The sequence below is a fragment of the Taeniopygia guttata genome, chromosome Z (genome assembly GCF_048771995.1).
Source record: "Taeniopygia guttata chromosome Z, bTaeGut7.mat, whole genome shotgun sequence".
Taxonomy (NCBI): domain Eukaryota; kingdom Metazoa; phylum Chordata; class Aves; order Passeriformes; family Estrildidae; genus Taeniopygia; species Taeniopygia guttata.
In genome coordinates this window covers 11,312,447-11,326,368 of record NC_133063.1, presented here as the reverse complement: position 1 = coordinate 11,326,368, position 13,922 = coordinate 11,312,447, and the positions used below count along the sequence as shown (strand labels likewise).

The following is a 13,922-nucleotide window of genomic DNA, read 5'->3' as shown; positions in this document are numbered from 1 at the left end:
ATAACATCAATGCTTAATTATATTACAAAAAAGTAAGATTCTAAGTACAGTAAAGAAATAGAAGGGTCCCATTCAGTTTATGTTGTCAGCAACAGAGCCAGACATGAGACAAAAACACATCCCTATATTTGAGATCACAGAAGTAGAGACTTCCAGCTAAAGAGAAGACAAATGTGAACAAGCAAATCAAAATAAATTTTATGTATTAAGTTGTTTGAGGAATAATCTCTTAGCACAGAAGCTGACAAAACCTATAAAAAAGGATGTTTACTGGCCATTCAAGACATGATACAAGTAGAGTGACCAACAGGTAAACTGAAGAACTTCAATAAGAGAAATAAAATTAGTAACATTAGATACCTCAACTAAACCCATAAACAGCTTAAACAAAATAGAAAATATGACATACAGGAACATAAATATATACTGCTTCCTACTCTGCAGTAACTGTGAACTTTCAGCTCAACTCAGAAATACATCTCTGGTAAACATACATATCACATGTAGTTTTAGATTAGGTGGACCGGCAGCATCTTTAGTCTTGGGATACTGCCTGTGACTCTTCATTACTGCAAGGTGTAGAATAGAGTAAGTAAACTCTCCCACAGTTTTGCTGTGAGTACAGAATGTCACAGGAGCACTTTGCAATTAAGCACATAAAAATATATGTAATGTGTTGGAAGTAATTTCAAGTTGTTCTGAGGCAGGTAATTGTTATTTCATCTTCAAGTGACTTTCCACATGATGTCTACTGCTGCTGACTAACAAGGTATTTCCTTTCTGCTTAGAGACCATGATATGACAAACAACAGGCCAGCATATGAATACAGGCACCTGGTCTGGAAGATTTGACCACTAAATAGTTTCTCAGATGTGTGCCATAACGCCTACACAGCTGATTCATTCTACTGCAGATACTGACATTCCCCAAATAGAAAGCAGAAAATTCCTGGATTCTACTGACCTGAATCATAAATGACTGTTTAATCTTCTCACTAATTTATTAAGGAAGTTCTTATAAAATTACAGATATGTGAGATAATAGCTGGGAGGAAACAGGATTACACGTGACACTTTCTTAGTAACTCTCTAGTAGCCTTTTTTTATTCTTACACAGCCTCAGTTCCTCATTACTGATAAAAAATAAATGGCCTGATCAACAAGGAAAACCTACTTTCCAATTCAGTAAGGATGAAGGAAGTATGAAGAATGAATACATACAGTAAAACTAAAATGGCAACAATTCACACATGAAAGTAGCCTTGTTTTTATGAAACATTATATACAGTAGATTTCATGTAACAGGCAAAAACCCACTTTCTTTAGCTGGTGTCCAATTACTCAAAGGAAGACCTATTACTAATACTGATCCCTTACTGTGAGCTCTTGAAACAAGCAAAGGAAGAATAATATGATGATCCAGAATTCCAGACTTTGTGAATTGTGTTCCTGGTCAACCTGCATGCACTTGTCCCAGCTGATTAACTTAAAATATTTAACACCCAGAACAATAATTACAAATTCAGAATATATAAAACTAAAAAAGACCAACCTCCTAGGAATGACCTCCTTGCTTGCTAAACAAATTTATACATTAAGATTTTCTGTAAGCAACTGTACCACATACTCACATAAACGGAAAAAAAAAACCAAAAAACAAAAACATTCCTAAGATAGACACAAGATTTTGAGCTTTAGACTATTGAAGTGACAATGAAATGTATAAGAATCACCCAATTGTAGCCTGGCAGTTGTTGCAATGAACCTGAAGAACACCTGCAGTACCTCCTTCCTTTCAAGATGCAGGAGTCATCATTAAAAGAACTAAAATCTAATAGACATAGAATTCAGTTTCTCTAAAAGAAAAGGTCTGTACTGTTACTGCAGTACCACTTCATGATTCCCATAAATCAGAACATTCCATGGAAGTCCACTCAAGCCCTAACAATGCAAAAATTCTACACAGATATAATTAGATACAATTAGATATAATGAGATATAGATATAGATATAATTAACTTCTTATATCTTATTTAACTTAGATATAATTAATTTCTATTTTTGAAGTACTTTTTACAGATTAGGGCAAATATTTCAATTTGCCCTAATTACTTCTATGCAAATAATTTAACTAATTATACCAGTCAGAATTTGGTACCTACAAACATTCAAATGCCCCTGTTTAAAGCCTGCCTTTTTATGCATTTGATACAAAACATTAATGAAACTAAAGACAGTCACCTTAACTTCCCTTGCTATTCCCTTGCTTTTCTGTACCTGGACAATGTTCAAAAAAGGTCCTTATTGTTCCTTTCTCATCTTAATTCAGTGACTTCTGGCAACCAGTCTTCATAAAGTACAGCTATTCAGATATAAACCTTCTGGTTGTCACTATCCCTAGTACCTTCTGAACCAGACTCAAAACCCTGACTTGTCTTTAATTATGAACAGAAGAATTCTTATTACCCAGAACGAAACTGAAAGTAGTGAGCATACTCTAGTTGCCTCAAAACCTGTATCTATCTAAGACAGAAGTAGCTACAAAATTCAATTTTAAATAACAATACAACTGAATTTGCCACAGAACAAAGAAACAGATTGTTCAAGCTATTTATTCCACATGTGCATTTCTGATTATTTGACAAATCAGCTTGATTAATGAACAGCTTACGAGGACAAGCAACTTCAGGGGGCATTTCCAGCAAGTAATTTTTCCTTTTGAATAATGGATTTCATAAACCATAAAACGAGGAGGATGACTTGTATAAAAGTATCTTGCATACTGTCAATATTACATGGATTACTAGAGGAAAGTATGCTATAAATTGAGGAAGAGATTAACAGTTCCACAACTTGTTATTTAACTCTAGCAAATTACGGAAGTGTGGCAAACATCTGCCTACGTATGTCTGCAGCACATGGGAAACCCTTAAATCACAGAATAGTTGAGGCTGAAAAAGACTTCTGGAGCTCACCTTGTCCAGCCTGTCTGCTCAACCAGCATCACCTTGAACAGGTTGCTCAAGCTCGTGTCCAGGTGATTTTGGAAGATCTCTAAGGAGGGAGACTTCAGAACCTGTATCAATTCTCTGTCGCTTCACAGTGAATAAGGACTTCCTGATCTCAGGGAGAATCTCTTCTGTTCCAGTTTGTGCCCATTGCCTCTGGTTGTGTCAATCACCACCAGAGATAGCCTAGCTTCATCTTCTAACACCTCATATATTGCTGAGATCACCTCATGAGCCATCTCTTCTCTAGCCCTAGCCTGCTCAACCTTTTCTCACTGAAGAGATGCTCTGAAGCATTCAACACCTTCAGGGTCTCTCACTGGACTTTCCAATAGCTCTGCCTTTTACTGAGGAGCCTAGAACTGGCCATAGTATTCCAGCAGTGGCCTCATCTGTGCAGATGAGAGCAAAAGGATCACCTCCCTCAACACTGGGTAACACTGATCCTAATACAGCCCAGGATACCACTGTCCTTCCTTGCCACAAGGGCACAGCACTATCTCACATTCAACTTGGTGTCCCACCCAGACCTGCAGGGGTTTTTTGTGTGGCTGCTTTTCCTATCATTGCCCCCATCATATAGGTGGTGCATGAGGTTGTTTGCATCTTCCTTTGTAGAAATTATTGATGTTCCTGTCAGTTTATTACTCCAGCTTGCTGAGTTCCCTCTGAATGGCAGCACAACCCACTCCTTATGATTTTACATCATCAGCAAACTTGCTGAGTCTACATTCTATCCCATCATCCAGACCATGAAAGATGTCAAACAGGACTGAATCTGGTGCTGCCCCTGGCATACAGACTGCCTAGAGGCCTCCAAGCAGACTTCATGCTGCTGATACACAATCTGGACCCCTTCATTCAGCCAATCTTCTATCAATTTCACTGCCTTTTCATCCAGTCCATACTCACCAGTTACTTTACAAAAATTTTACAAGAGGTACTGTCAAAAGCCTTACTGAAGTCAAGGTAGACAATATCCATGTTTCTCAATCTACCAAACAATGAGAAACAATGTTTCTCATCTAACAAATTTCATTTGTCAGACTGGTTAAGCAACATTTCCCTCCTCTGACTCCACCTTATGACTTTCTTGTCCCTTGTGTTTCCAGCAGTAGTTTAGTTTCCATGTTTAGTTGTTCCAGAACCTCTCCAAGGACAAATTTTAATCTACAGATAAGAAAGCTCCCTCCCCATTTCTTACTACATTTATTTAAATGTAGTAACAATGGAGACTTCAAATTAATAAAAAGAATGGTCACATGCTCCCAAAATGTTTAAATACCACTAAGTGCATATGTGTAGATAGATTCCATGATTAAAGGTCACCAATTAGGAAAGCAAGAAAGAGGAAAAAAGAGTCCTATCTTAAGAGTGAGAATGTCAAATACAGAATTACAAATTTTAGTCTTGTTATTACAAAGCAATGCACTTATTCACATGCCATTTATCTTTAGTGAATATTTCAACTAAAAATAGCTTAAACCCATATAATAGTGCAAGTCTATGGGCTGATTCTTACACAAGCATTGAAAGGTTTGAGATCTGTTACTTTACAGAGTTTCTTTATGAACTCAAAATCTCCACGTTGTCTGGTTACAAGTAATAAAAGAATTTTCAAAAGGTCACAGACATAAATAGGAATTTTGAGTCAGCAGTAATGATTATTTGAAACTACGTCCTAGCTTGCATAATATCTGGGAATGGATTTTTACTTTGTTTTTAAAATAATTAAGTTTATACCTAAATATTATTATTTTGTAACTCAGAATAAATTTCTCTTCCGTCTCTTCACTACCCAGATTCTTATGTTTCTTGGTGGTGTGGCTCTTGATTATAAAATCTAAGATTTTTTAACTTAAAAAAAAATAAAGGAGGGGGCATAAAGAGCATAAGCTATGCCCCTTGACTGGCAATTAGAGGCAGGCTATGTACAGTTCTGATAATTGGAATACTCTTTATACTAGGAACATTATGATCATAAAATTACATTTAACATATTAAATAATTTATGTCACAGGAAATCAGAAAAAAAAATTACAACACAGCACTGTATATCGATTTCATTTTTGGGGACCTTTCCCTGAAGAACAACATTGTGATGGCATATAACTTTTGCAATAAGTTTTGTTTCAGGCAGCTACCTTGCCTTGCAAAATCTGTAATCAAGCCAGTGACTACAACAATTTGCTTTCATTTTCAGTTGCAAGCACTACTGTCAAAAACAGATTCATCTATAGAGAAAAAAGCTAACAGAAACAAAACATTTCAACAAATACTTTCATCCATTCTGTAACACTAAGAAATCCAACCACTATGTCACAGGGACATTTCTCTCTCTCTCAGGATTTTTCATAGAGGTGCACAGAGAGAAATGTCCCTGTGACACCAATGGATGCAGCAACATTTGAAAGTGGCTGAGAGAGACTGTCAAATCCACATGAACTTCAGGGTAAAGAAGATTGGTCCAACAATTCTTGCACATGGCAAGTAATCACGTTACAAAGCTTTACCTCTCGTAAGTGCAAAAATAATGATAAAGTGATTATTCAACTAATTTCTATACCTCTGTATGTTTCAAAAATATATTCATCTGCAAAAAATGACCACACTTTAAAGTCTGAATAAGGAATTCTGTGCCATACATTTGCTTGTCACAACTGTGAAAGGTTTTTAGGTACCCTCTAATTCCTGTGCTTTAGATAAGAAGCTTAACAACTACAATTGTTGATAGACTTGAACATTACTGTCTTTGCTTTAATACCTTCAAAGTTCAGGCAGACAATCAATAACAGTAAAGAGCTGCACAAGAAAACCCCATATTTTTTAGTATTTGAAACAAATTTTGCTTTTTAATGAAAATGGTTACTGCACATTACAGCTGATTATTAAGCAAAAGGTATTAAGTTTTTCTTCCATTTGTTTTGACATAGGCTAAAGCACCTCACTCAATCCTATTAATTTCCCAGTTTAGCCCTTTAATCATTCACCCTCATACGTGACACAGAAACAATGGTTTTTTGAATTGAAAATAAAGTTTCAACTTTAATAGAGGAATATTACATGCTTTATTTTAAAATTTTCTATTTGGTATTTATTATGGACAAGTTAGAAACTGTGTTCTATGTTCTTGATAATAGAAAAAGAAACTGAGAACTAATGGGAATGAAAGAGGTGTTTTACTTAAACCCCTCAGCTACTGTTTTCAGTATCCAACTCTTCCATGATTTTCTCGTAGTATAGACAATCATTTGGATATTTAAATCATCCCTCAGGCTGATAAACAGATTCTTCCGCTTCTTCATATTAACTAACATTTTGTCTTGTAGTTTTATTCTGCTCTCAGTAAAACAATAATGAAGTCAAACCTAGATGATAGAATCCACTTTCTGTAAAAATTAGTGAAAACTTTGGACAAAAGAAAAATAAAAATTATTCCTTTTATTTTTTACTCTTGCTAAATACATTAAGAACTTATTACTTACACAAAGACAGTACAGCATGTAACCAAGCAGTGAATTTATGAAACACAAAGGAATTAAATGAATTCGGTTACATTTTTACATTCTACTTCTATGCAAGATTTTTTTTTTTCTTAAAGAGCACACAAAATAAAACTCAAACTATAATCTCTATATAATACACACATACACAACTGTAGTCTCTAATATAATCTCTGGTTGTTAAAATAATCAAATTAGATACAATTTTCATTTTTTTAATGTTTTTTAAACAGTAACATTTTAAACAAACATCATTTTTATTCTGATTTACAGTATGAAGATAACACATACTCTATTATTACTACCACTCTGGTTTGACACAATACATAGCCCAGTCTAGTGCTAAAATATTTTATTTCTAAATTAGCATAATTTACCAAGTAATAGTTTCAAGCCTGTTCATTCACAGAACACTGCAAAAGAAACACTCCCTAACATTTCACAGTAAGCTTCTTTTTTTTTTTACAAGCTAGCTTAGTAATATCATCGATATCATCAGAGCCTACCTAGGCAAAAGGTGTATTCACTACAAGATTTGACAACTCTGAAGTCAAAGCCTTGTGCTTGGCCCCATCAGTGAGCTCAGGATTTGTTCAATAGAAGAGCAACATTATGCTTTCAGCACTACATCAGGAGTTGCTATCCTTTGAATACCAATTCATCCAAGGAACAGAGACAGAGACCAAGACAGGCAAAGCAAAGAGCTAACAAACTTTTATTTCTCATTCAGTGATTGAAACATGCAATTTCAAACTTGAACAGGGTGAGGAAAGGATAGCGTTACCAACACATCAAACATGCACAGTGTGGATGCCGGGAGAGGGAATGGAAGCCCTGGACAGCAAGTGATACTGGAGGTCTGTTTTAACACAGTGCAAACTGGCCATGCCGATCTCAATAAACCATTTGGGTGAGCAGCATTCCAGTTTTGGTACAGTTACCTTTGTGGAAGAAAACTTAAAAGAGCCATGTCCAGAGCATAGCCTCTTGTCCTCCAGAACAACATTAGGAATTACTACCAGAAGAAAAACTAAACTATTGCTGAGGTTGTGTTGATTTTTGTCATGGCTGTACAGCAAGCAGCATCAGGATCAGACAACACTTAGTTAAAGGCTATCTTAAATTAATTCAATATCAAGAGAAGAAGTAAATCTACCATTGGAAAACAACCAAGAGCCTAGCAACACACTCAGAATGCTGGCACTCAAGGACTGTATTAGCTATGCTGTACACTTAATCAAACAGGCACCATCATAACACAGCAAGCAAAATACTGTGCTAAAATCTATATTTTACAGTGTCAGCAACACAGAAAGAGCATGATGGCTGAGGCCAGCTGTTAAGCATGGCTCTGCTAGCTGTAATTTGTCCTTTTTCAAATTTGATAGCTATCTGAAATTTCATTCAGCTTCCCAGTAAACACAACTCATAGCCTATAACTCTCTTCCCTAAGAGAGAAATACAGTTCTTACCAAAGGATTTCCAAATTAGAGTACTACATTTTTGATGGCCAGATCTACTTCCAGCAAACACAGATGGATTTGGTAAATTTGGTAAATTTTGAGTGTTCATTCCTAAACCAGGATTTAAAATGCTAACCAAACCTCCACAGAAGCCTCACAGATTCAAACAGTAAAACAAAACAACAAATAGTAAAACAATGCCAACCTCATCAGTGATAATTCTTCATTATTTTTAAGCCTTCATCATGGAAAGGTGGGGTAACAATTAGCAGACCAGAAATCAAGTGAAATTTTTTATAATCTTGATACCATTCTTGGGACTTCTGAAACAAATTTTTGACAGCCTGCATCGAAAACCAAACTGTAATATATAATGCGGCATAAAAAATTGCACGTATGCACAATCTTCAATAGTCAAACTAGGAACTTTTTTGATAAGAGGATGTTTGTCTGAAGGATGAACAAGTGTGTTCTTTTAGGTCAATTAAAATTTTGGTGATGACTGAAAGCCAGAGGACAGAAGAAATGTTAAAGAAGGAAAAAAAACTCCTGTAAATATAGAACTGTATCTGCTTTGAATAAAATAAAAAGCACACAATAAAAAACAAATGCAAGCAACTGACCACAAGGTGCTTCATTCAAAGTGGAATATGTCAAAACTAGCCATATCTGACAGAATTATGTATAAACAATGTTACTAAGTATCACCACCTATTAAAGTTGTATAATTTATAAGTTAGCTTATGCATAAAAACTAATCAAATATTTTCAACAAAAACCTTCAAGATTTGTTACAATGCAACAAAACCAAATGAAAACAAAGTCACTTTAGTATTTTATTAAAAAAATTCATTCATAACTTAGTTCAGATCTAGGTTCCATCAGGCCATGAGTAAGGTGTTCTGTGTCCAAATGTGAAATAAAAAAGAAGCCTGACCACATGTCAATTTTAAGAAGCAACCAAGAAAGTCAGTTTCCAATTTTTATTCCCTGTTTATGGGATTTGGGGATTTACGCCCACAATCTTTGGAAAAGTTTTGCTAGTCAATGACGTTTCTCACTCAATAGAGGTTGGAGCTAAATGTCAATTTGAGTAATTACATGTATTTGCTGAGTTGAAATTCCTTCTAGAGCTTCAGTTTTTATTTTTATTAAATATGGTGGTTTTATTGAGGAATGTGGTTATTGCATTCAGCTCCATACATAGCCTCAGTCTGTTTTGCAACTGAAATCTCAAAAGATAACATATACACACTATCACAGCTCTGACCCCATAGCCAGTATAAAGAACAGCATGGATTTAATAAGAGGCATATCATAAAATACACATTGAAGAGCTGACCCACATTAATGGGGTTTTTTTCCTCCCCAAAGCCTCAAACACAAGGCTTCTGGAAATCATTGTCATTTGACTTAATTTAGCCAGGCCTGTCTTGTTGTGCATAGTTACAAGAAATCTATTAAGGTTTTTCTCTCCCAATTTCTTTAGGGTAAAGACAGCCTTACATCAGTAATGAAGTGCTTCAAGGCAGAATATAGTAATGGACAAGTAATCTTATAATTCTTACTATTAAAAGAAACAACTACAAAGAAAAAAGTAGAAAAAACCCCAGACACAGACACACAAACCCAAACCCAAAAAAAAACCTCCACAATTTTGGTATAATTTTAGCAAAAGCAACCACTGCTAAAAATAGAGGCCATTTCCATTTCCCCCTCCCCAGCTTAAAGCTCCAAGTGCCACAACTAATGGGGCTCTGTTCAATTTTTTCAGCTCTTTTTTTAAGCATTTATTTATAAACAAAATCACATTTACTGCAGTCTTACTTCTTCACCCAAATTTAGCAAGAAGTTACAAATTATTCCCATATAAATAAGTGCAGTATGCTTTTAATTTCCAGAAAATTCCCTTCTGCAGCTGTATTCTAAAATGATACTACAGCTTATTACAGAACAACCAGTGCAAGGGTTTTAAATGCAATGACATCAACAGAAACTAAAGAAAGCCAAAGGATGTCAATTCTACAAAGTTAAGTTTATCTAGTTGTTTAAGACATAATTAACCTTTACTGTAATTTGTCTATAAAGGTAATTTAATGGTCTTCTTTCAGGAAATACAGCTAAAAAGACATAACTCCTTACTAGGTCACACATCTGAATACAAATGCAATTATCAAAACATGACCTAGTTCTGAAAAGCAATAAGTAGAATATATTTTAAATGAGATTATAGTATTAAACTCTGATAGAAAAAAAGAACAAAATAGGAGATTGGAAATATTGTTACCTAGCTACATAACTTTCTGCAGTGGTAAATATTAATTTGAAAAGTGTTTCCCCTCAACTATCTCACAGCATTCTAGTTGTTGCTGAGCAAGAAAAACACCATTATTATTTTCAATTTACAGATTAATTGCAGTGACCAAATGCAAATACGATGTCCCTATATAAATTACATTTGGTAATGCTGTAAAATTAACATTCACTTCTATTCAGATTCACCCAACCAATCTAACCTGCTGTATGTATTTTTCTGATACTGTCTACATTTCCTGAATGGCGTACTGAGACCCCACCTGGGGTAATGCATTCAGCTCTGGGGTGCTCAGCACAGGATGGACATTGACCTGCAGGTGTGAGTGTACTCTGCAGTGAGCCCAGAGGATGCACACCAAGCTGATCAGAGGGATGGAGCACCTCTCCTATGAAGGCTGAGTGAATTGGGATTGTTCAGCCTGGAAAAGAGAAGGCTTTGGAGGGACACAACTGCAGCCTTCCAGTACCTGAAGGGAGCCTAGAAGAAAGATGGAGAGGGGTTTTTTACAGGAGTCTGTAGCAACAGGACAAGATGAAAAGATTCAAGCTGGAAGAGAGTAGGTTTTAGGAGGAAATTCTTCACTGTGAGGGTGGGTGAGCTATTGGCACAGTCTGCCCAGAGAAGCTGTGGATGCCCCATCCCTGGAAGTGTTCAAGGCCAGGCTGGATGAGGCTCTGAGAATGATCTACTGAAACTGACTGAGGCAAGTAATTCACTGCACGCCTTTAACATAACACTGAAAATTTGCTTACATATTCAGTAGTTAAATGCTCTCACAGGAACTTTAATGAAGATGAAAACAATCAAACATTTTTCTCAGGGCTTTTTCAACCCTGAGACAAAACAAAGCATCAAATAACTGAACATTTTCCAGTCATTCAGTGAAGAATGCCAAATTCAAATATTTCTTCAGACTTTAAAAATATTCTCATTTACAAATTTGAAGATAATTGATTAAAAAAAACCCTATTTATTAATCATAGGAAAAACCTGAAACCAGTTGCTCATATTTAAACACTTATATGCAGCTTAAAGTATTTCCAGTAACTTCAAGCCAAGGAAGGCTGAAAAATTATTCCTTAATGATAAGCAAGCCTCCCAAAATTCTTACAAAGAAAATGAATGGAATAACTTGTTGCCACTTGCTTGGCATTACAATAAAAGGACAAGTACTGGCATGACATACAGTATCAGCTGCAGGAAATTAATGATCTATTCACGTCATCTAGGTATTTTGCAGATTTCACTTATTTAAACAGCTTTGAGTGTCTACTTCACTTCAAAGACATGACAGTCATTTCAGGACGTAAGTATCTGCATGAATTACCTAATCAAAGTTTCATTCTTCAGCAGGTCGTCATTTAACTAAAAAAAACCCTGCTATCCATTCATAAAGTTCTGCCAAATCAAAATGTTACATAGTGTTCTTAAGGAAATGCATCTAACAATATTTTAGAAGTTAAATGTAGAAAATTAATTCCTTAAAACATGGAACACTACACTTATCTTTTCAACAGATCATATTGGCAATAACCTGTTGAAAGTAATTATATTTAAACTGATCAGCAGAGATGTAGAAATATAATTACTTGATGGTGAATTCTTAAACTAAAACATACAATGAAACTACTATCCTTAAGAATCGGTACAAGTGGATTAAAATCCAAAAGTATTAACAGGTTTTACGACACCAAAACATATTAAACAAAATTTTCAAATACCTTAGTAACTAAATTTCTATCAGCAGCTGATGTTTAACATGCTTCTAAAATACATAAGACTGTACTAATAATAGAAACCACAAGAATTCAATAGTAAAAACTGAATTCTAAGGCACTTTGATGTCACTGAACAATCCAGCCTTTATGAAAACAGCAGGGCAAATCACCTCTATTTCATTTGATATTTAGCATTCTTTTAAAAAGTCTAACTCAACTTGGAACTTTTTAAAGGGATAAATGCACCATGAGTCATATTTATCAATATACTCCATAATCCCAATAGGTTCTTTCCAATTCAAGATCTGTGATGTGACAGTTAGGGATACTCTACTACCTGTCAAGAATTAACTGTGCATGTTTATGTAATTCCTCTGATCTAACATTCTTAGGTTAAAATAACATTTTTCAAGGGAGAGGTTACTTACCCAATTCATTAATAGTCGCTCTTGCTCTGGAGACAAAAGAACTAACTTCACTTGAGTGCATTTTTGCCCTTTCCTTAAGGTCAGCACCTGGAAGTGACATTTCATACATATGTTAGGAAACTGTAAACAGTATTGTAGATACGTTTTAAAAACTAAAATATTTCTTCATTTATAAAAATTTCAAGTCCATTTCTAAACAGGAGTTAAAGTTGTTCATATAAAGTTTCCACAGATTTCAAGGAACATATGAACTATTTATCAGGAAAGAAAAAAACAAAACCAAAAAGCCAAAAAAAAAACCCCCAAAAATGAAATTATTAATATTTTAATTATTAATGAAATTAACCGTATTTTCAGTTAGTATATTCTTCCCAGTGAAATTTCTTTTTCTCTTATTAAAATAGTTTATGAACAGTAACAGTTATGCTTATAGTTCATCTGTCATACTGTTTTATTTTCCCAACTGTGTCACAAAGTCTGATAAATGTGTGTTTTTCATATTATACTCTTGTTACTCTCTTATTGGTAGATCATACAGTACATACATTGCATGGTTTTACAATAACAGGCTCTATTTCTAAATAAAAATGCTACAGTGGACCAATTTTTCAGTTCACTTTCCACTCATTAATTTATATTTATTTTGGAATAAGTTACATACCATAATTTTTTGTTTGTCAAAAAAAAGCCACACCTTGAAAATGTTTACCTATTTCTTCATGTGTATATAAAAATTAAGTTTGTTTAATAAACATACTAAAGCTAGATATGGACACAAATGTGTTTTTAAAATCTCACTTATAGGAAAAGCTGACATTTCCACTCCTGAGTGTGTAAAAAAGAAGAAAACTAACAATAATAATAATAATAATAGCTAAATATAAAAGCCTATCTTTCTTATAGATGAACAATACATTAAAAAGGCAAAACTTGCATAGACACATTCTCTAAAGAAGTGAAACAGTCGCAAGGTAACTTAGTGTGCATTTGTTTCATTTGGTAAAAATTAACCGATTGAGCTAGTGTCTCTGCATGCCTGAAAAGACTAAAAAAGACAATAAAAGAAAAATTTAAAAAAAAAAAAGGTTTATTTTTCTCTATCCAGATAATACTGTTCATTCAGGAAAATGCACTAAACCCAGATAAAGTGAAGACTGTAGCTAGGAATTTTAAATTATGCAGTCATAGGTTTCATTTCACCTTTTAACTTTCTGGATTTAATTCATGATAGGCCATCATGACCCTCTTCATCAAACATAGTTTTAGACATACTTTTGCTGACAGCATTAGCTGTAATGCTAAACAACTCTAGACTAGCTCTGTGAAAATCAGTATCTCAATCTAACATGTTCTGATGGACATCCAGTTGTTGCTTTAAAGTACCATGTCTAATAATGCAGCTCTACCTCTTTCCTTCTTCTTCTGTCAAAGCACAGCTCCTCTTTCAACTGTGACTTCTCCTCTCCTTCTATATATGTCAATATA

General features: G+C 34.6%; 1 protein-coding gene across 1 annotated transcript in view; it reads right to left on the bottom strand.

Moving 5' to 3' along the window:
- AUH (AU RNA binding methylglutaconyl-CoA hydratase) overlaps window positions 1-13,922 on the bottom strand; it is a 110,865-nt gene that overhangs the window by 56,994 nt on the left and 39,949 nt on the right. Inside the window, exon 4 of the mRNA XM_072922031.1 lies at window positions 12,438-12,524. Within this exon, the coding sequence (XP_072778132.1) occupies window positions 12,438-12,524 (87 nt within the window). The remainder of the gene's footprint in view (window positions 1-12,437; window positions 12,525-13,922) is intronic.